This window comes from Malus sylvestris, chromosome 10, assembly GCF_916048215.2.
Source record: "Malus sylvestris chromosome 10, drMalSylv7.2, whole genome shotgun sequence".
In the NCBI taxonomy this organism is placed as follows: domain Eukaryota; kingdom Viridiplantae; phylum Streptophyta; class Magnoliopsida; order Rosales; family Rosaceae; genus Malus; species Malus sylvestris.
Genome location: NC_062269.1, coordinates 788,714 through 810,090, shown reverse-complemented (window position 1 = coordinate 810,090; position 21,377 = coordinate 788,714). Strand labels below are relative to the sequence as shown.

The following is a 21,377-nucleotide window of genomic DNA, read 5'->3' as shown; positions in this document are numbered from 1 at the left end:
TCGCTAATTAATTTTATAGTGAAATGTGAACTTTCTTCAGTATTCCAATTACATGCACATGGAACAACCAAAGTAATTATAAACTTATAATACAAAGGTAGCGTCTGCACTTGTCTTGTTCTTTATTTTTTTTCCTTTAATTATCTTTTAATTTGTTAAGATAAACATATAAAAGAGAAAATGACAATGCGAAATGACTTTCCATGATAGGAACCCGTATGACTAAATTGCTAGGATTATTATATTTCTCTATTTCCTTTATTATTTCGCAGATCAACTTGTTCTAGAACCTTGACAGCAAAGTGCCATTTGCCTTTATTTTAGTTTGTTACTTTTATTCAAATATTCCAAATATTTAGAGTGGGCACAATATCAATGGCTCAAGGCCGCCGAAGGTCGTATTGGCCTAAGGCCGAATTAGGTTGAATATCAAAATGGTTTATTTGTTTTAATCGTTTCACTAATTTGGCCTCATAATTCTAAATTCCAACTAAATCAATTTAGTCTATGAATATATTTTGTGGCCTCGTTTGTTAAAGAGGATAAGCGACAATTTCTCTAGCAAAACGAGACATGTTAATCAATGTGATAGATTCCAAACACTTTCTACTCGATGTTGCTTCCACACAAAACCACATCTCAAACACTTATCTGTGGATCCAGATTAAGGCATTGACATTTGGGTGCCTTGTTGCTAAAGGGTTGACAAAGGGAACTGCCAACAAAGCTTTTTCTATCCCCTGCCTATTGGAACCGGATTCCCTCTGGACCCAAAGGAACTGAGCCCACTCATCAAATGATCCGGACGATTGAAATTTGATTTAACGACTACAAACATGTGGCTTTCTAAAAGTTATAATAATTGTGACCGTTGGATCAAATTTCAATGGCCTAAATCATTTGATTTTTGGACTCAGTTCCTTTGGATCCGGAGGGGATCCGGCTTGCCTACTGATGTTGTTGAACTCAAAATGAATGACCTTGGATATTCCCCAAGTAGCCCAAAACCTCCATCCACACCATAATTTACTCAGGAATGGTTCTTTGTATACTCAAGTTTTGTTTCTGAACATTTATTAATTTTATTTTTAAAAATGACTCTATAATCAATACAAAACTACCACAAATGGCTCAATAATTTCTTAAGGAAACCAGTTATTCTCTTTGGACATCCATAGTGTTTCGAAAAGAAACCAAAGTGTCTTGAGACGAAACTTTGATGTACAAAGAACCACCCTATTTATTTTCATAGTATTTTTAGGATCGGAAGCCCAGCTGACCCAAGTCACCAAGCCCATCCTTAGCCATTCATAACCGTAGAAGAACCTCATCCGTAAACCCAGCAGCTCTCCTCCCGCAGTCCCCCTCTTAAACCCTTTCTCAAGTGGAACTTGTCGTCTGAATCAGTTTCTTCCGCCCTTCCTATCTTCTTCTTCTTCCTCAGTTCTTCCTAGGCGCCTTCCATTCCGACGACGTAACCCGTTACCCACAAAAGGTATTTCTCCATTTCTAGTTTAGGGTTTGATTTCTAATCTGCTCTGAGTTGAGCTTCGCTGTGTTGCTGAATTGCTGAATTGCTTCTGTTTTCTGTTTGTTGTATATATATTTGCAGCTGTAAATGTAATTCTAATCTCATCTGTTGTGTTGTCAAATTCGGAAGAACAAAATTTAATATTTGGACACATTTATCTGTTTTGATTCTTTTAGCTTCCATTATTTCAAATTTTTCATGGATTATGTAGTATATAGATGCTAGATATGTTAAATTTGGTCATGAAATTTCTAATTCCGATGCTGTTTTCGTAAATTCGTACTAATTTAAGATTACTAATCTGTTGGTATGGTTCATTTTCCATTTCGTTTTAATGTCAGATGAAGTGTTTCCATATTTTTTACTGATCTGAGTTTTGGTTCAGTAGCTGTTTACTGATAGTTATTAAGTATCTGTTAGTACGCTGTCCAGGATACGTATTTTGTTTCGGTCCTATCATGTAATTCTTGTTTCTTCTCAAATCCGAATATCCAGCTCTGAGTTCAATCCGCTGGTATCTGATTAGTAATTACTGGTGGGGACTATTAAAGATGCCAGCATTGATCTCGCCAAGGTTGCTCATTTTTGGAGAGTCTCTCTCCTTGCATAGGTTTCCACATGTTTCTCGGAATGCTTGGTTCCATAGAAGTGTTTGTAGTCTGAGTCTTGCAAGTCTTGGCTTCAAAGGCGATCTTGAAACGCCGGAGAATGGGAAAATCAATGAAGTCAAGGTGTTGAAGTCGCTTACAGAGGTCCCGAAGAGTAAAGCCAAGGTGGTTAGAAGCCATGTAGTGAAAGCAGCTGGGCCACACAGATCACTTGAAATAGATTCGAGTATCTTTAATGCGAAGTCGTTTTTTGAGCTCGGCCTTCCACCTTTGTTGATCGAGAGGTTAGAGAAGGAAGGCTTCAAGACTCCAACTGATGTTCAAGCCACTGCAATTCCAACAATTCTTGAAGATCATGATGTTGTAATTCAATCTTACACGGGCTCAGGAAAGACGTTGGCTTATCTTCTTCCCATCCTTTCTGAAGTGGGCCCTCTAAAGACGAGAACATCTGAGGGCGATGGTGAACCTGGGAAGAAAACAGATATAGAAGCAGTAATTGTGGCTCCTTCTAGGGAGCTGGGTATGCAAATTGTGAGGGAGTTTGAGAAGATATTAGGGCCTGCACACAAAAAAGTGGTGCAGCAGCTTGTTGGGGGCGCAAATCGAACAAGGCAGGAAGAAGCGCTGAGGAAAAATAAACCTTCCATTGTTGTTGGTACCCCTGGAAGGCTTTCGGAGATTAGTGCAGCTGGTAAGCTTCACACCCACGGCTGTCGTTTCTTGGTCTTAGATGAGGTTGATCAGCTGCTCTCGTTTAATTTTCGGGAGGACATGCACCGGATATTGGAACATGTTGGGAGGAAATCTACTGGAGACTCGCATGGACCAAAAGGATCACTTGCCAAGCGGGCTGAGCGTCAGACCGTTTTGGTTTCTGCCACAGTACCATTCTCAGTGATACGGGCAGCCAGGAGCTGGGGGCACGATCCACTTCTCATCCAAGCCAAAAAAGTCATGTCCATTGAATCTATTTCTCCAACGGGGCCCATTAATTTGTCAGGACAATCGACCAATTCCGATCCATCCCAGAATTTGCAAGGTCAGTCTGCAATACAGAGCCTACCTCCATCTCTTAAACACTACTACTGTGTCACAAAGATACAACACAAGGTTGATGCGTTGAGAAGATGTGTTCATGCTCTCGATGCCAAGTCTGTTATAGTCTTCATGAACCACACTAAGCAGCTTAAAGATACCGTCTTCAAGCTGGAGGCTCGTGGAATGGTAGCGGCAGAGCTACATGGGGATCTTGGTAAACTTGGTAGAACAACAACTCTGAAAAAGTTTAAAAATGGGGAGGTTAGAATCCTGGTGACAAATGAACTTTCAGCGAGGGGTTTGGATGTGGCAGAGTGTGATCTTGTTGTCAACCTGGACTTGCCAACTGACTCAATTCATTATGCACATCGAGCTGGTCGGACTGGTCGGCTTGGCCGGAAGGGCACTGTCGTAACAATATGCGAAGAGTCACAGGTTTTTGTTGTGAAGAAGCTGCAGAAGCAGCTCAGTGTTTCCATTGCAGCTTGTGAGTTCACAGAGGGCAAGCTCGTTATCACCGAAGAAGAGAAGGCTATACCGGCTCTGAGGTGATGATACTTTGCTACTCTTTTCTTGTATACTGATTGCACCGCTGCAACTTATGAGTATTTGCAATTAGCAAAATGACTAATATAGTTTCTCTTGTCATTAAAACGAATAATTAATATAGTTATGTTTTGAGACAAATGAGAGGTTGATAAACCAAAGGAACTAAATGATCCAAACTGTTACTTCTCGTTTGTTGACAGTTATTTGAAAAACGTCAAATAGTAAATCAACGTTCAAGATGCTACTACAATCCTTGTTTATAATGAGTTTTGATTTTCAATTACAGTAAATATACTCCGAAACTATAGACGGGGCTTTTTAGAACACTGCCAGTGAGCACCCTTTACAAATCTCCATTCTGGAACTTGAAGTGAAACACTTAGGGTCCGTTTGATAATTATTTCGTTTTTTGCTGTTATTTCAGCATTGTGTTCGATTCCAATCCCTGACCACTTGGTAATATTTGGTTGACATTCTTAAATTATTCTGTTTAGACCGATGAAGTTATTGGAAGGAGAGTTCTTGTGCATCGAAAGAGAATTTTTTGAAATCAAATTCTCTGTGCAATTTTCTTCGCTTTTTATGTTGGTGAACTTGAACAAATATCCGTGGCTTACTACCATTTAATACGAGAGAGACCCCAAGTTTCAAGCATTGGCTTCTGATACCACTCGCAACAAGTACAACTAAGCCTTCACAAAGTCTGAATTCATCAATATCGCAAATTTAAAACGTTTCATTTACAAATGAAAAAAAATATTAATGAAATAAATATTTGATAACTGACAATGACTCAGTTAAATACGTTATAATTGATAATGATTTAATATTCGTTAACAAAATGAGAGAGAAAATGTTGGAGGGATGAACAAGTTGGAGGGATGAGGCTGACCGCTGACCCAGTCAACCATGGTATCATTTTAGGTTCAGTTGACTTTTGCTCGACACCCAGAGCTCAAAGAATTCAACGCCAACACCGATACAGCCGTTTCCAATGCACCGTCATGTGGGCCCAGTCGCCGCTTCCAAAATGCGTTCACGGTCAGGATTATTTCGCAATCAAAGAAAAGTCTAAACAGGAAGCGCCTAGGAAATTAAAACCTCCAATTTACATGGGAAGGAAACAAAAATTTAAAGAGAAAATGTTGTTTACTAGCATCGTGCAAAACCAATTATATTTTTAATTCTTTTGGATTCTATTTCATCACAAATCAAGATTATTGTAAGATGTTTCATTTTGGCTGAAGAAAATTAATTAACAAACATACATTCGTTTAGATACGAGAAATAATCTTGAAATTTAAATAAAAGTAATAACTTTTAAATTGTCATACATCAATTTTCATTGCTGTTTATGAATATAGAAATTTGAAATTTTGTGTGGCTACTATTTCTTAACAAGATAAATTCGCGTCCAAAAAAATTAGAATTTAAAATTTAAAATTCAAAGAAAGCTTTTTTGAAAGAATATAAATCTTATGCACAACAACCATGTGGGGAAAGTTTAGACCAGTGTTTCCACAAGCTATTTTTTTACTTCTCACACACTTTTTTCAATTTTTTTAATTATAAATCGAATGAGATGAAGAAGATTAATAGACAAAAATTAACAAAAATATGTAAGAAATAAAAAAAAAGTGTGAATAACACAATCTAAAATTTAGAATTTAAAGTCAAATTCCACGTAATCTTATTAAAAATAATTTTGTGCGGATAATAAATACGAGGCTGCACTAACTTTTAGTCCAGTTAAATAAAGCAAAATAATGGCAGACAAACGCAGTAGTCCCGGAAAATTCAGCTTTGCAGTAAAAATAAAAAAAACAAGAGACTTTTGTCTTATAATATATTTTTGTAGGCAACGTTAGTCACAAGTTTTGGTTCTAATTTCTAAACAGCAAAAGCTGACGCAACTAAACATTACACCAAGCAAGCAAACAATCCCCAACAGAGAGAAAAAGAAAAGCGAGAATTCCCCAAGGAAAACCCACTCCCCTAATTATCCCAATTTCTCTCCTCAAATTCTCAAATCTTGGCATTTCGGTCGGTTCTGATTCTCTTTGGTATTGGGTTTCCACAGGTACGCTTTTTCCCCGAGATCCTCACCCAAAATACTCAAAATCTTCTCATTCCTTTCTCTTATTCTCTGATCGTTTTGTCAACTGGGTTTAACTTTAAGCACAGGACCATTATCTTGCTAATTCGAATTTTGATTTTCAATTTTAGCACTAATATCCAATTGGGTTTTGCTTGTCTGTGTTTTTTGGGCACAAATTTTTGTGGGTTTCTTGATGTGGGACTTGGATTGGTGTTAATCGTACTTTGTTGACGATCTGATTGTTTGTTATTTTGATTTGGGATACGTATTTGTGATGGGGATGAGCAGATAGTTGAATTTGTTTATAGACCCTATTTGCTTGCGATTTCGGGTTTTTTATATTTTCTGGATCAATTTTGTATGGGTCAGCTGTTTTCAATTATCGTAATTGAATTGGGATTTCCATAGGTTTTGTCTTGGTGGGTAAGAAATAATTTGTGGAACTTTTGGAATTGAACAAGATAACTGACATCGAGCTAATTAGTGATAGCCTGACAGGTGTCTTATGATCTTCCTTTTCTAGCATTTATTAAGTTCTTTTACATCACAAATGTTGAATTGCACGTAGTTGAACTTGTTTTTGGCTTCTGATTTAGGAAGTTCTAAGGATAAAGACTTGCGTGAAGGGGATTACGACATGGCTGGTAATGGTGCGGCCTGTGCAGAGAGGGCAACAAGTGATATGTTGATTGGTCCAGACTGGGCAATAAATATTGAATTATGTGATATTATCAATATTGACCCTGGGTATGATTACTTTGTTTTCCCTCAGTTTCGTTTTTTAGATTGAATATTATATATAGGTAAATCCACCCGTTTAGAGTTCGCATTTCTTAAATTGTCGAGTACGTTGAATCTTTTCTGAAATATTGATATCGTAGTCGTTGGTTGAAACTTTAAAGTGCTCAGAGCTTATTATGTATTCATATATGCATGTGCACGCACACACACACGAAGTTTAATACTTGGCTCCTGATAGAAGAGGAGATCTCCTCCTGAAATGGAGATGTGGCTCATCTCATAAGGAAATCCTGTCCCCCTGAAAAGTAACACTTTAAAAAATTGACAGGGTAGTAGAATGCTTTCGCTACATTGATTTGGGATGAACTGGAAACTTCGTAGAAGGAGTAATATATTTTTCAAATAGATTCCATGAGCATCTTGGTGTATCGGGCTTTCTTTTATATGTTGGACATTTCTTAGCTCTTAAACTCTGCAGAAGACTATCCTCTTTATTTTCTATTGTTGTAGATTATTTTTCCCATAGAATCTCTTTCCTAATTTAAATATTCGGAATGCTTTGTTTTGCCAATGAACTGGTTTGAACTTTCAGGCAAGCAAAAGAGGCCTTGAAGATACTCAAGAAGCGCCTGGGCAGCAAAAATCCAAAAATACAACTCCTGGCTCTTTTTGTTAGTACTATTCCTTTTCTTTGTGAGACTTTCAGTATTTTTTGTGTTATTTCTTGTCATGTTTTGGCATCTTTCTTTTAAAATTTTAAATTCATGATGTAAAGCTTGTGGTACCCTTCCCATCCCAAAATATGTATACATGTGAAAATGTCAATAAATTTGTGATTTATGATGGACATGATTGCCTTGCATTAGCCTATCATCAACACAAAACAAGCCATTTCTGAGCAATGATGTCTTTTTCCTTCTCCTAATTTATTATTCGATGCAGGCATTGGAGACTGTGAGCAAGAACTGTGGTGAGAATGTTTTTCAGCAGATCGTTGAGCGTGATATCTTGCATGAAATGGTCAAAATAGTAAAGAAGAAGGTGCTGCATTTCTCTCCCAACCTTTTGTTTTCTGTTTTCACTAACTTGTTGCTTCCTTTTTTCTTTCCAGTTTGTACATGAATAGGATACTAACTTTCTTTCTGCTTTGTTATTCTAATTCCATTATGCAGCCAGACCTGAATGTTAGGGAAAAGATACTAATTTTGATAGATACATGGCAAGAAGCTTTTGGGGGACCAAGGGGAAGATTTCCCCAGTATTATGCAGCATATAATGAATTGAGGGTAATTGTTTTATCACATCTTTGTTATACTCATGTTAAGCTTTTGTTTGTAATCTGTACTATGTATACTGCATTTGTACTTGTGCTGTGTTCCCATGGAACTATCTTACTAATTTTCAATTTACTAATCAAAGTAGACCGTCTTCTAAAAAGTATTTCCTTTTAAAACTGCCTTATAGGATATTTCTTTCATTTGTCGAAGAATGGATATAGTATATAGAGAATAGAATCATGTTGTTATATATTTATGATATCACCAGTCTGACCCGGTCCAATCAGTGACATTCTTTGCTGTCATCTTTCTTTTGAGTTGCTCAATAGGCCATGTTTTTAAACATTTCTGTTTAATTATATGACCTAGTCAAGTTAAGATTAATGGGTAAACATGTTCAGCCCAAGTGCCTTAAGCTTTGACAGATGATAGTAAATGTTGTGAACAATGGAAGTAATAGTGATCTTGCAAACCCTCCTCTAGTGCAAGTCACTGCTATGCATCCCTTATCACATCAGTCTGTTGGACCAGTATGATAGTGATGTTAGTTTCTATTCATCACAAGTATTGTGGTGAACTGAGTTTATCTTTTGGGGTTTTGAATATTTGTATGACCAATTGAGTATTTTATTTTTGGGATTGGTTATTATGCTTGAATGACTGTTATAACTTATATGTGGTCATATTGGGATTTCTTATTATACTTCAGGTACTCACTAGCACTTCAACTTATTAGTATTCCATTATTTATATGCTTCCTATAAGATTTCATGTCCGAGAGGCTTATGCCTTGCCTTGTCTGACAAAAAAGGCAACTACGCCTCAGCTTTCACACAATTAGATTTCAACGCATTTACCTTTCTACCTTTTGATGATGTTTAATAGGTCCAAAATAACATTTCCATCATTTTGGCCAGCAATACTTATAAGCTTGCTATTCAATATTTAGTATAACTGTGGATTTTAATTATTTTCTCTTTATTCTGTTTCTTCTTCCACCCTAACTCTCTTAATGAATAACCGACAGGCTGCGGGAGTTGAATTTCCACCAAGAGAAGAGAACAGTGTACCAATATTTACTCCGCCCCAGACCCAGCCAGTAGTTTCTCCTGTTACATCATATGATGATGCTGCCATTCAGGCTTCTCTCCAGTCGGATGCATCGGGCCTTAGGTACTAGCTGAGAATATGGTTTTCTTGGAAACATACATTTTTTGGGCCTTTTCAGTATGGTATTTATTCCCTGTCCAAACAATTATTGTTTCCTTCACATGCATGTTTGTCACAACTATAAACTTGCGTGTTGATTGCATGAGAGAGGTTAAAAATATTTGTAGGCAATTGGAAAATGTCCCAGGATTAAAACCCTCAGTATGACATGTTCTACATATGTTGTACTGCATAAATTGGCGATTCGATTGTTTCTCTTTCATTTTTTATTTCTTCTACTTCTTCAATTTTTTTTTTTTTTTTTTATACCTTTCTCATTATCAAATTTGATTGTGTTGTGCATGCTTTAATACTGCAGAAAAATTTGACTATATATCTGAAAGGCCTTAACCTTGTCAATTATTCATCAATTCTCCCCTTGACATGAGGATGTCTCATACATCCTTACTATTATAAGTCCCGTCAGTCCTAGGGTCTTAATCTTTAGTAAGAGATGTCAGTCGGCATATGTTTTTTATGCTTGTACAACTATTTCAGCTGCTGCTTGTTGAATGTCATGATCCGTAACTGTAATTTATGAAAGAATTCATCCGTGCTTGATTGAATTTTGTGCTAATAAGAAAATTGAACAATAGACTTCAAATCATTTCTCTTCTTTGTATAGTTATTCTATCTTTCCCGAATCCCCCATAATTACCTATACACACAATTCCAACACAATGATATTGTAACAGATGCTATCTTTTTTTTATGCCTTGGGATGCTTTTTTATTTTTGGTATAAATTGTCTGAATTATTATTGAAGCTATGATAGATCCATCCTGATTGGAACTGTCTTTAATCAGCTTGCCAGAGATTCAGAATGCTCGTGGAATTGCAGATGTGTTGATGGAAATGCTTAATGCCTTGGATGCTAAGAATCCTGAGGTAATATATTTTCTACCTTATTTTTTATTTCTGATTAATTTCTTTCCAAAAAGGTATTATTAAAGGATAATTTCTTATTTATGTTTTTCTAGAAATATTTTTGTTGAGAGGCCAATGATTCTATTTTTTTGTTTTTGTGTGTGGAGTTCTCTAGCGGTGAAAGTTTCATATGGGACTCTTACCACAGTAGAAAATTCTGAAAGTTGTATATGGTCAATTGTGGAGAATATTTATGGTCCATACTTTTCTTTGCTTATGCACTGTAAGTAACTTATTTGAGGAGATATATTGATAACAAAACTTTATTTATAAGGCTAGTTATCCAGAGGTGTCAATTACTGTGATTGTAAATTTTTTTGAAGTTGGGACTTTTAGCAGAGTTGGAATTAGGTGGTTAATTACTCGAAAATTAGTACCTTTAAGGGCTGCACTTTTCTTGTGCTTGTAGAACGGAGGAGGTATGGATGATTAAAGGGGAATGGGTGAAATAAAAACTTGAAAGAGAAAATAGAATAGTTGAGATTGATTCAATTTTTGGTTTAAATACCGTTCCATATTCATTTTAATGCTCATCCATCTGAGCCCTTTCTTTCTCCCTATTTTCTCCATACAATTCCTCTTCGGCTTTTACTAAAAAAAAAAAATGAACCAAAATCGTAATATTACCATCCGGGCTCTTAATGTGTGCAAATTTAACGGTCATAAATGGTCAAAATGAAATACTATGGCAGGGTTTGAAGGAAGAAGTGATTGTTGACCTTGTTGATCAGTGCCGTTCATACCAAAAGCGTGTCAGGCTGCTTGTGAATGAGACTGCGTAAGTGATTTGATATGGATTTGAGTTTTACTCGTACATTTGATGCAATAGTGACAGTTGTGGTTGCTCTCCTCTCAGAGATGAGGAGCTTCTATGTCAGGGATTGGCACTGAACGATGATCTGCAGCGTGTAATTTCTCGGCATGACGATATTGTGAAAGGAACTACAACTGTAGTAAGAGGAGCAGAATCTTTAGTTGTGCCACTTGTGAATGTGAACCATGAGGATGATGAGTCCGAGGATGAATTTTCCCAGCTAGCGCACAGGTGATTGTTAGAGGAGCACTTCAAAGTTTTATTTTGTACTGTCATTTCATTCTCACTTGTTTTTGTTTCTACCAATTTTACTTGTATGTGTGTGCTTCAGAATATGAATATTGCAAGTTCTGTTAATTTTTTACTTTTAATATTCTTATCCTCTTAGTAAAATTCGGTAAGATGCATTGCAGGTCATCAAGAGATAATTCACAAGGACAGGGCCAGAGATCAGCCAATGCCAAGGGTGAACCTGTGCGAGTCAGCCCACTTCTTCCTCCTCCACCGTCTTCGCAAAGGCCAATCACTCTAGGTCCTGGTGTGATTGATTATCTCAGTGGAGAAGCCTACAAATCTGAAGGATCCTCTGCAACATCAGAATCCACATCCTTTGCAGCTCCAGTTCATTCCAGCTCCACCTCACGATTGACTCCACTATCACCCTCACCCCCTTCTTCCCAAAACACAACTCCATCACCTATATTCACTGGAAAGCCTGTATATGATGAACCGGCTCCTAGAAGCAAATCTATAGATGGGCTACCTCCTGCTCCTTGGGATACTCAGTCTCTGGGGAATCCTCAGTCTCCTGGCAATGGTCAATCTCCTGTCAGCCTTCCACCTCCGCCTTCCAGGTATAACCAGAGACAACAGTTTTTTGAGAAACAAGGCGTTCCAGGCAGCGGATCTGGTTCATCTTATGACAACTTAGTGGGACAGACTCAGAATCTCTCCCTTAATTCGTCTACCCCAACAAAACAAGTAAAGCAGGAAGATGCTCTTTTCAAGGATCTAGTTGATTTTGCAAAAGCCAAGTCATCTTCTTCAAACCCGAATAGGTCATTTTGAGTTGTGCCCATCAGCGTTTCGGTCAGTTCGGCTCTGGACCTTGTTCCTCACTTACACACACATGAGATCATGAGATTACCTGTTGCTAAATAAATATTGGTAGGAACTTTTTCGGTTTTGGTTTGTCTATGCTGTTTAGTTGGTATATTTCCGAGATGTCAGCAGGCATTGCATATAATTTAATGTATTGATGTACCTTATTGTTTGATTTCTTTGATCTCTGTTTGTTTTTAACGGTTGGCCAAATTTTTCTTTCTTGTGTGTGTCTTTGTTGTATGTATGTGTGTATGTATGGATCAAATTGTCGTACCAACCACATGGACTCGAGATATTGAAATTTAATATTGGTAGGTTTGTCATAATTTGTGGGTTAGTCCTCTCCTCTTTACAAGTAGCATTGTCTCTGGAGATGTAGCATCTCTCTTCTTGCCCGGTTGCTCGCCAGAAATCATTGGCGGGTGAAGGCTGAGGCATACATCGGAAGTTTCTTTGCGTTCTGTTAGAAGTGTGTAACGGCGGTGCCCCCGGTTCTTTGTTTGGCCTGCTGATTTGGTTTCTTGTTCGCCCTCCCTAGGGACTTTGATGATTAATAGTTTTCTGAAGAAAAAAAAAATCAATACAAAATCATTCTTGCAAAAAATTAGCTGAATTGGAATGATTGAGCCCTTTGATTTTCATCGTGACATTTAATTGTTTACCATGTTCGTTTGCTTATAGTTTTGCAGTTAGCTAGATAAGTAAGCAATGATTGATTTGAGTGAGATTTTACATGAATAATCCTTCTTCAATGGTGGCATTCAAAATGATCCGTTTGGATCATCATGAATCTTTGCGAAATGTGCTCAAACGTGTAGCTAGAAACATATTAGCTTACTAATAAGTTAGCACTTCAAAATGATCGGTATGGACCATCAATATTTTAAAGGAGTTTATAATACTCCAGATAAATTTGAATGTGTTCATTCCAGATAAAGTAGTCCAAGAAAATTAATGTGCATTTCTAGTTTGCCATCAAAAAGTTTTTGTTAGAGTTATTTATTTTTTATTTTTCTAAACAACACCGTTGCCTAAGTAAAAGCCCTGTCCACTTAAAGAAAATTAATTTTGTGTCTGTGGAGGAAAAGAACTGCACGCAATAGACATATTACTTAGAAGGGGGAATTGGATCCCATCCGAATTACTTTGTAGGGATTAAATTGTCACCTCAAATTCGGGCCGGGCCAAGAGAATCGAAGTGGACAGGAAAGCACACAAGTTTGTTAGAAACATTCAACAATGGTGTGCTGTGCATTAGTACAAATAATAAAAGTGGAAAATGACAGAAACGAATAAAATAATAATGGACCTACACAAAAGGGGGGAATAGAGCTTACGCGGTTTGACCGTCGGATGAAAAGAAGCAGTTGAATCACGTCCATCAAGCTTACGCGGTGAAGTTTCGTTAGACGACGACGCCCACTCGACGACTTGGTTGGACTTGACGACATACAGACAGACTTGTGGAAAGTACACAGAGACGAAATGGACCTTCAGCCCCTCTCATGCCCAATCTGACTTGATCTGTGAACTCGTTTTCTACATACTCCCAGGTTATTGATCATCTTTCTGATCCATGGTTATTTCTGTTCATGTTATAGGTTAATATAATATTATGAATGCTGAATTGTTTTTCTGATCAGAAGTCTATTTATATTTTCTTGTTTTTGCAAATAATTTTATGATTTGTAATCTCCAGCTGATAGCTTGAAAAACTAATACCATATTAGTTGCTGCTATGCCACCAGCCACCATTTCCAGTTAGCTTGTATTCAATGGCATTGAGCACCCAACGAGCCACTTCATCTCTTCCTCCAGCTCTTGAATGGAAATATGATGTCTTTTTGAGTTTTAGGGGTGAAGACACGCGCTACGGTTTTACCGCCTATCTATATGATAAACTGCATGAACAAGGAATTACAAGAACTTTCTTGGATGATGGCGAACTTCAAATAGGAAGACCAATTTCTGAACTCTTCCCGGCAATTGAAAACTCGAGGCTTGCCATCATTGTCATCTCTCCAAAGTACGCTTCTTCAAAATGGTGCCTGAACGAACTCGTAAAGATTCTTGAATGCATGGAAGAGAGAGGGGCAGTTGTTCCAGTTTTCTACTCGGTGGAACCCTCCGATGTTGGAGATCGGTCCGGGAGTTTTGGGGAAGGCTTCACTGAACTCGAACAAGAGTATGAGGATGACAAAGAGATGGTGGAACGATGGAAAGCTGCCTTAACAAAAGTGGCAAAAATCAAGGGGTGTACTTCAAAGAATAGGTGGACGAAAACAAAATAGTCTAACGTTTTTTTATTTCTTTGTGTATTAGGTCTTATCTTGAACATTGTCTTTTTTTCTTGTAGACAAGAACCAGAGCTCATCAAAGAAATTGTTGAAAAGGTACGAAATGAAGTAGGTCCTTTATCATTGGCGCCTGCAGAAAATCTGGTAGAAATTGAGTCGAAACTGGAGCAACTAGATGTGCTTTTAGAACTAGAGTCAAAAGATGTTCTCTTTATAGGGATATGCGGGATGAGTGGGATAGGTAAGACAACCATTGCCAAAACATATTATGAGAGGATTCTTCATAAATTTGAAGTCAAAAGCTTTCATGACAAAGTTAGAGAGGGTTCTAAGGCACACGGTCTGGCCGGTCTACAGAGGAAGCTTTCCAATAGCCTTATGAATAGAAATATACAAGACTGGTGTGACGGTGAAGCCGCCAGACTGAGAAGCTTCTTACTTCGAAAAAAGGTTCTCATCATTCTTGATGACGTGGACGATTGTAGTCAGTTAGAAAAGCTATGTGGAACCCCAGCTTGGTTTGGTCAAGGGAGCAGAATCATTATTACGACTGCAGATGAACAGTTGCTAATTTCACACGGTGTAGAAAGAAGATTTAAGGTGACAGAGTTGAGTGATGTTGGCGCTCTTAAACTTTTTAGCTTCAGGGCCTTTAAAAGAGATAATCCGCCTAAAAGTCATATGGATCTGTCTAAAAGTTTTGTGAATTATGCCAATGGCCTTCCATTAGCTCTTGAAGTCTTGGGGTTATATTTGTGTGGAAGAGGTCTAGATGCATGGAGCAGTCAATTGCGTAAACTAGGGGATGATTTCATATTTGATGAAAAAATTATGAAGATTCTTAAAATAGGTTACGATGGATTAGATACGCAGGAGAAAGATATTTTCCTTGACATCGCATGTTTCTTTAAAGGAGAGTACAAAGATGGAGTAGTTGAAATACTAGATGGTTGTGGTTTTAATCCAGGTATTGGCATAGATGTCCTTATGAAGAAGTCTCTGATAACAATGTTAGGTAACAAGGTATGGATGCATGAGTTGTTACAAAAAATGGGTCAAGCAATTGTTGGTCAACAATCTAAAGAACCTGGAAAACGGAGCAGATTATGGCTTTCTAAGGACATCTTTCATGTTTTGAGTGAAAATACGGTAAGAGCTTACATCTAACAATTAAAAGGCACGAAAATAAAAAGTTAGTTTTACTCATCTTCCTTTACTTATAATGCGCAGATTATACTGCAATTCACTTGTTTTTTTATTCTTGGTTACCAGGGGACACCGGCGGTTGAAGGCATTGTCCTAGACTTGCTTGAATCAAAAGAGGTCGAATGCCCTCCTGAAGTTTTTTCTCAGATGGTTAATCTTAGATTGCTCATAGTCCATAACGTGCTCCTTCCTAAAGGCCTCAACCGACTCCCTAATTCCTTGAGATTTCTTGAATGGAGAGGTTATCCTCTACGATATCTCCCACCAGGATTCGACCCGGAAGAGCTTGTTGAACTTAGTATGTGTCATAGTAGTATTGAACAGCTCTGGAATGGAAAAAAGGTATACACCTACAACTACAATATTATTTACCTTGTTTGTTATAGAGTATATTTCATTACCTTATTTGAGTTTTGTGGATCTAATTATTCTACATTTCTTGTAAACATTACAGAATTTTGACAAGTTGAAAATCATTAAACTTAGCCATTCCAAAAGTTTGACTAGAACCCCTGATTTTGAAGGGATTCAGAATCTTGAGAGATTAGATCTTGAGGGATGCGAAAATCTAGTCGAGATCCACTTTTCCAAAGGAACTCTCAAAAAGCTTATTTTCTTGACTCTTAAAGATTGCAAAAGTCTCGAGCTTCTTCCTGATGAGATTGAAATGCAGTACCTTGAAGTTCTTGTTCTTTCTGGTTGCTCAAGTGTTAAAAAGATCCCAAATTTTGTGGAACCTATGGAGCATTTATGGAAGCTTTCTTTAGATGGGACTGGTATTGAAAGTATACCTTCATCATTTGAACATCTAACCAGCCTTTCTTTATTGGACTTGAGAGATTGCAAAAATCTGAATTGTCTTCCTAGTGCCATTGGAAATTTGAGGGCTATTAAACTTCTTGACGTTTCTGGATGCTCAAATCTTGCCAAATTGCCAGAAAGCCTAGGGAAATTAGACTTTGTGGAGAAGATTAATTTAAGTGGAACTGGTATCAAAGAATTCCCATCTTCCATTGCCCTTCTGAAAAACCTTAAAGCATTGAGTTTTCGTGGAATGGAAGGGCCATCACAACAATCATGGAGCCTTCATGGAGCCTTCATCCCTTCCATGAGTTTCTTGCCGGCTCTACCAGGCCTTCGTAGTTTAAGGGAACTAGACTTTAGTGGTCACAATCTTTGGGAAGGGGAAATCCCCAATGATATTGGCTGCTTATCGTCTTTGGTATCATTGAACTTAAGTGGAAACTATTTTGTTAGTCTTCCTACAAGCATTAGCCAACTCTCTAAGCTTGAGAATTTATATTTGAGTCGTTGCAGGAGGCTTCAACACCTTCCGGTTCTTTCATCAGATGTAAATTTGCAAGTAACTGCAGATGATTGTACTGAACTGGAAATGCTGGAATGTCCATCAAATTTGGACAGATTGAATTCAACACGCTTCAATCTCATCAATTGCGTTGGCATGCTTGAGAAAGAGAGCTACAATCATATAACATTTACTATGCTCCAAAGTTATCTTCAGGTGCTCTCTCCCTCTCTCTCATTGCTTAACATCCAAATTCCAAAGATATCTTAAGGTGCTGTCTCTCTCTCTCTCTCCCCCCCCCCCCCCCCCATTGCTTAATGTCACTGTTTATCCTGTACAGGGAGTCCATTATGCAGGGGATAGATATGAAATTGTCATGCCTGGAAATGAAATTCCTTGGTGGTTCACTCATCAAAAGATGGGACCAGAAGTAAGCGTCGACCTAACTCGGCAACGGTGTGATAACAAGTGGATGGGATATGCTCTGTGCGCTGTTTTTAAAGTTCATGGGAGCGGATGGGAGATCTCTGGTGTTTTGGAAGTCAATGGAGAGGAAAAGTACCCTGCGCCTCAACTATCTTCCGATGTCCTGCCCGTGTCAGATCATATTTGGCTACTCTATGTGTCTCGAGGTATGAGCTTTGGTACGGAGTGGCAGAACAGTTGCAATCAGTTAAATTTGCACTTCAAAACCTCAGGCCCCTGCTCGGTGAAGAGGTGTGGCACTCGTTTGGTATACGAGAACGATGTGGACGAGTTGACGAGATTAATGAGATTTAAATCTAAAACATCTCACTAGATTATAATACTAAGTGGGTATTAAATGATAATTTAAGGCTTATTTTTTCGATGTCTCTAAAACTTGATTGTAGTCTCAGTTTCTTATTTGAAACTAAAATTCATCCTTTAACTCTTAGGACTCAACTTTTTTTTATACTTTACCTAGATTCTGTATTATTCGTCAACTTTGCTTCGGTGGCAACATAATAAGGACAAGGATAGTATAGGCATTTTAATTGAGATTCATGGCTGATTTATTGTTGAAAGGGGAGATTTTAGTGGAATAAGGCCATGCCCTCTCCACAAAAAGAGTGGGTTTTAGGCAGTGGCTGTTCTGGAGTTTGGGTATAGAAAAATTATAACTTTATTACAATGTGGAGTTTATTTATATACTCAAAATGGAACTACATAATCCATAATAAATCATGCGGTATTCAATAAAAACAGATCATCAATCACAATCTATAAACATCAAGTATAGAATCGTGCTTTATGAAATCAAAATCAAGTCGTTGAAAACTCCGAAGGAGTCACCCAGACATCCAACGACTTTTCTAATTCAAACCACAAGATTCTCAAAAACCATCGTTCATATGTACATTAAAAGCTAGGGCTAGAGGGACGCAGTTTGGCTGAAGCCTATATAAGTAACCAAACAAGAAGTGCCCCGCCAAAAAAAAAAAAAAAAGCGGATTAACTAAGCAGAGCCACCCCTGAGAAAGTAACCAAGTAGGTAGTGACCCCCCAATGTGGATTAACCAAGCAGAGTCACTCTTACAGCAGTGAGGAAGTGATCACCCAGTGCAGATTAACCAAGCATGATCACTCCTAAGCATACATGGCCATAAGGATGGCCCAACACGGATTAACCAAGTGCGATCCATAAATAGTATGGTCCCCCAATGCGGATTAACCACAATGCATATCGTAATTCACGCCAACAAGACTCGAGAAGGTTGCATATCATAGAGTAAGATCATTTACTCTGATACCATTAAAGTTGTCACGCCCCGACCCCGACCTACGTCCAGGATCGACACGTGACATCACTAAATACTCGAACATCCAATATACCCCACCTCCAGGACATGAAATAAGACCACTCAAGGTTCAAATTTCATAATAATTTTTCGTAAGCTTTATGGCTGCATCTAACCTTCTCGTTAGACTGCCTACGTACCCTCAATAGGAATTAAGCCATTTCATAATAATTTTTGCTTGTCTGTGTTTTATGGGCACAAATTTTTGTGGGTTTCTTGATGAGGGACTTGGATTGGTGTTAATCGTACTTTGTTGATGATCTGATTGTTTGTTATTTTGATTTGGGATACGTATTTGTGATGGGGATGAGCAGATAGTTGAATTTGTTTATAAACCCTATTTGCTTGCGATTTCGGGTTTTTAATATTTTCTGGATCAATTATGTATAGGTCAGCTGTTTTCAATTATCGTAATTGAATTGGGATTTTCATAAGTTTTGTCTTGGTGGGTAAGAAATAATTTGTGGAACTTTTGGAATTGAACAAGATAACTGACATCGAGCTAATTAGTGATAGCCTGACAGGTGTCTTATGATCTTCCGTTTCTAGCATTTATTAAGTTCTTTTACATCACAAATGTTGAATTGCACGTAGTTGAACTTGTTTTTGGCTTCTGAATTAGGAAGTTTTAAGGAAAAAGACTTGCGTGAAGGGGATTACGACATGGCTGGTAATGGTGCGGCCTGTGCAGAGAGGGCAACAAGTGATATGTTGATTGGTCCAGACTGGGCAATAAATATTGAATTATGTGATATTATCAATATTGACCCTGGGTATGATTACTTTGTTTTCCCTCAATTTCGTTTTTTAGATTGAATATTATATATAGGTATATCCACCCGTTTAGAGTTCACATTTCTTAAATTGTTGAGTACGTTGAATCTTTTCTGAAATATTGATGTCGTAGTCGTTGGTTGAAACTTTAAAGTGCTCAGAGCTTATTATGTATTCATATATACATGTGCACGCACATACACACAAAGTTTAATACTTGGCTCCTGATAGAAGAGGAGATCTCCTCCTGAAATGGAGATGTGGCTCATCTCATAAGGAAATTGTTGATGTTTAAGCCTTGCAGCTGCCTTGTGTTTGTTGTGTTCTGTTTCATTGTAATTCAAAGTCTCTTTTCTCTTAGTTTTGAAATGTAAGGCTGAGATTAAATCAAAGCTAATAGGCTAAATGTATGTGTGTCTCATGGTATAACATCTCACTCATATGTGAGCATGTGAGATACACGTGAGTTTGTGTAATGGGAGAGGTAGTGCGCCTTCAAACGGCTATATCTTCCCCCACTCTACGTTTGTAGCTTTTTTAATCATTTCAGTCATAGCTGAATGAAATCAGAAAATACACAGAACTCTTCATCTTCTTCGCATCTCCATTTTCGTTTTTGTTCTTGGTTGAAATCAAAATCTTATTGATTTCTTCTTGGTTTTGTGCTCTGCTGTTCCATAGAACTCTAACATGGCCTCAGAACCTAGTTCATCGCTTTAATCTGGGCGTGAATCTGTTTTTTCTGGGTTCTTCAGTGAATCGCTGAAGAATCGAGTTTCTTAAATCTTCAAATCGAAGATCTGGGTCTAACATGGCTGGATCAATGAGTTCTAAACTTCGTACTCCCATTTTCAATGGCGAGAACTATGAATTTTGGAATATCAGAATGCGAACCATTCTCAGGTCTCATGGACTTTGGGATCTTGTAGAGACTGGGTTTACTATCCCAGAGTCATCTACTGTGGTTGAGATAGCTGATGAAAAGAAGGAGAAGGATGCAGCTACTCAAATGTCAACAAACGTTGCGGAGATCATAATGAAGGATGCTAAGGCCCTTGGGTTGATTCAAGGAGCTGTGTCTGATCAGATTTTTCCCAGGATTTCTAATGAAGAAACCTCCAAAGGAGCTTGGGATATCCTACAACAAGAATTCAGAGGTGATAAACAGGTTAGAAATGTGAAATTACAAGGTTTACGCAGAGAGTTTGAGTATACTAGGATGAGAGATGATGAATCTTTGTCTGCATATCTTACTAAACTGTTTGACATCATGAATCAAATGAGGAGTTATGGTGAAGAACTATCTAGGGAGAGGGTTGTTCAAAAATTACTTATAAGCTTGCCTAGAAGTTATGACTCTATCTGTGCTGTGATTGAACACTCAAAGGATATTGAAACACTTGAAATCCAAGAAGTGGTTGCTTCTCTGAAGGGTTATGAACAAAGGCTTGATATGCATACTGATCACTCTACTGAAAAGGCATTTGCTAGTCTAAATGTTGGGTCTAAGTTTCAAAAACCCAGTGGGTTCTCTGGTACACAGAAACCAGGGAAAAGTTGGAAGAACAAAGGGAAAAAGTGGGATACTAAGCCTAATTTTATCTCTAAGCAGAATAATTCTCATGATTCGAACAAAACAGCTTGCAAACATTGTGATAAACTGCACTATGGAAAGTGCTGGTTTGAAGGAAAACCTAAATGCACAAATTGCAATAAATTTGGTCATGAAGTCAGAAACTGTAATGGGAACAAAGTGGTGCAGAAGGCTAACTATGCAAATCAGGTTGATGATATGGGAACATTATTTTTTGCTTGCAACTCTGTGTCTCAGGTGAAGGTCAATAACACTTGGTATATTGACAGTGGTTGTAGCAACCACATGACAGGAAATGAAAGCTTGCTGGTGAATGTGAGTAGAAATCTGAATGCAAAAGTAAAAATGGGAACTGGTGAAGTTGTGAGTGTAGCAGGAATAGGCATACTAGTCATTGAAACCAAGATGGGAAGAAAGCACATACAAGAAGTAATGCTAGTGCCTGGTTTGGACGAAAATCTTCTAAGTGTGGGGCAAATGT

The 21,377-nt window shown here is 37.8% G+C and overlaps 3 protein-coding genes and 1 long non-coding RNA gene across 14 annotated transcripts in view; 3 read left to right on the top strand and 1 right to left on the bottom strand.

Moving 5' to 3' along the window:
* Positions 1–1,261: 1,261 nt before the first annotated feature.
* Positions 1,262–3,973, top strand: LOC126586255 (DEAD-box ATP-dependent RNA helicase 47B). Of its 2 annotated transcripts, none has more exons than XM_050251056.1 (2): positions 1,262–1,495; positions 2,058–3,973. In XM_050251056.1, the coding sequence occupies exon 2, from the start codon at positions 2,083–2,085 to the stop codon at positions 3,730–3,732; it is 1,650 nt and encodes a 549-aa protein (XP_050107013.1). In that variant the 5' UTR covers positions 1,262–1,495; positions 2,058–2,082; the 3' UTR covers positions 3,733–3,973. The 2 variants fall into 2 exon arrangements, with proteins under 2 accessions (XP_050107013.1, XP_050107012.1); XM_050251055.1 differs by having other exon boundaries at positions 1,264–1,495; positions 2,027–3,973.
* A 1,693-nt stretch (positions 3,974–5,666) lies between these two features.
* On the top strand, positions 5,667–12,225 carry LOC126586257 (TOM1-like protein 3). The gene is made up of 10 exons (XM_050251059.1): positions 5,667–5,809; positions 6,424–6,574; positions 7,161–7,239; positions 7,511–7,609; positions 7,741–7,854; positions 8,873–9,018; positions 9,861–9,942; positions 10,674–10,759; positions 10,838–11,026; positions 11,209–12,225. The coding sequence occupies exons 2-10, from the start codon at positions 6,465–6,467 to the stop codon at positions 11,861–11,863; spliced, it is 1,560 nt and encodes a 519-aa protein (XP_050107016.1). The 5' UTR covers positions 5,667–5,809; positions 6,424–6,464; the 3' UTR covers positions 11,864–12,225.
* Positions 5,667–21,377, top strand: part of LOC126586251 (TOM1-like protein 3) — a 28,649-nt gene continuing 12,938 nt past the window's right edge. The window contains exons 1-7 of one of the 10 annotated variants that reach the window (XM_050251041.1): positions 13,295–13,452; positions 13,599–14,171; positions 14,256–14,437; positions 15,212–15,345; positions 15,469–15,744; positions 15,857–16,187; positions 19,151–19,301. In XM_050251041.1, coding sequence (XP_050106998.1) covers positions 13,675–14,171; positions 14,256–14,437; positions 15,212–15,345; positions 15,469–15,744; positions 15,857–16,187; positions 19,151–19,301 — 1,571 coding nt within the window. In that variant the 5' untranslated portion in view covers positions 13,295–13,452; positions 13,599–13,674. Of the gene's footprint in view, positions 5,810–13,257; positions 13,453–13,598; positions 14,172–14,255; positions 15,346–15,468; positions 15,745–15,856; positions 16,188–18,853; positions 19,053–19,150; positions 19,302–21,377 lie in introns of those variants that run through there. The other 9 variants (XM_050251038.1, XM_050251039.1, XM_050251037.1 and 6 more) reach the window with 9 other exon arrangements.
* Positions 11,684–21,377, bottom strand: part of LOC126586266 (uncharacterized) — a 22,625-nt gene continuing 12,931 nt past the window's right edge. The window contains exon 2 of the long non-coding RNA XR_007610770.1: positions 11,684–11,942. This is a non-coding gene — a long non-coding RNA (uncharacterized LOC126586266). The remainder of the gene's footprint in view (positions 11,943–21,377) is intronic.

Bases quoted from the DNA above. Each gene is read 5' to 3' on its own strand.
- LOC126586255 (XM_050251056.1), top strand. From the start codon at position 2,083: ATGCCAGCATTGATCTCGCCAAGGTTGCTCATTTTTGGAGAGTCTCTC.
- LOC126586257 (XM_050251059.1), top strand. From the start codon at position 6,465: ATGGCTGGTAATGGTGCGGCCTGTGCAGAGAGGGCAACAAGTGATATG. The intron at 7,855-8,872 runs GTAATTGTTTTA...AATAACCGACAG, and splicing joins CAGCATATAATGAATTGAGG to GCTGCGGGAGTTGAATTTCC. The intron at 11,027-11,208 runs GTGATTGTTAGA...GATGCATTGCAG, and splicing joins TTTTCCCAGCTAGCGCACAG to GTCATCAAGAGATAATTCAC.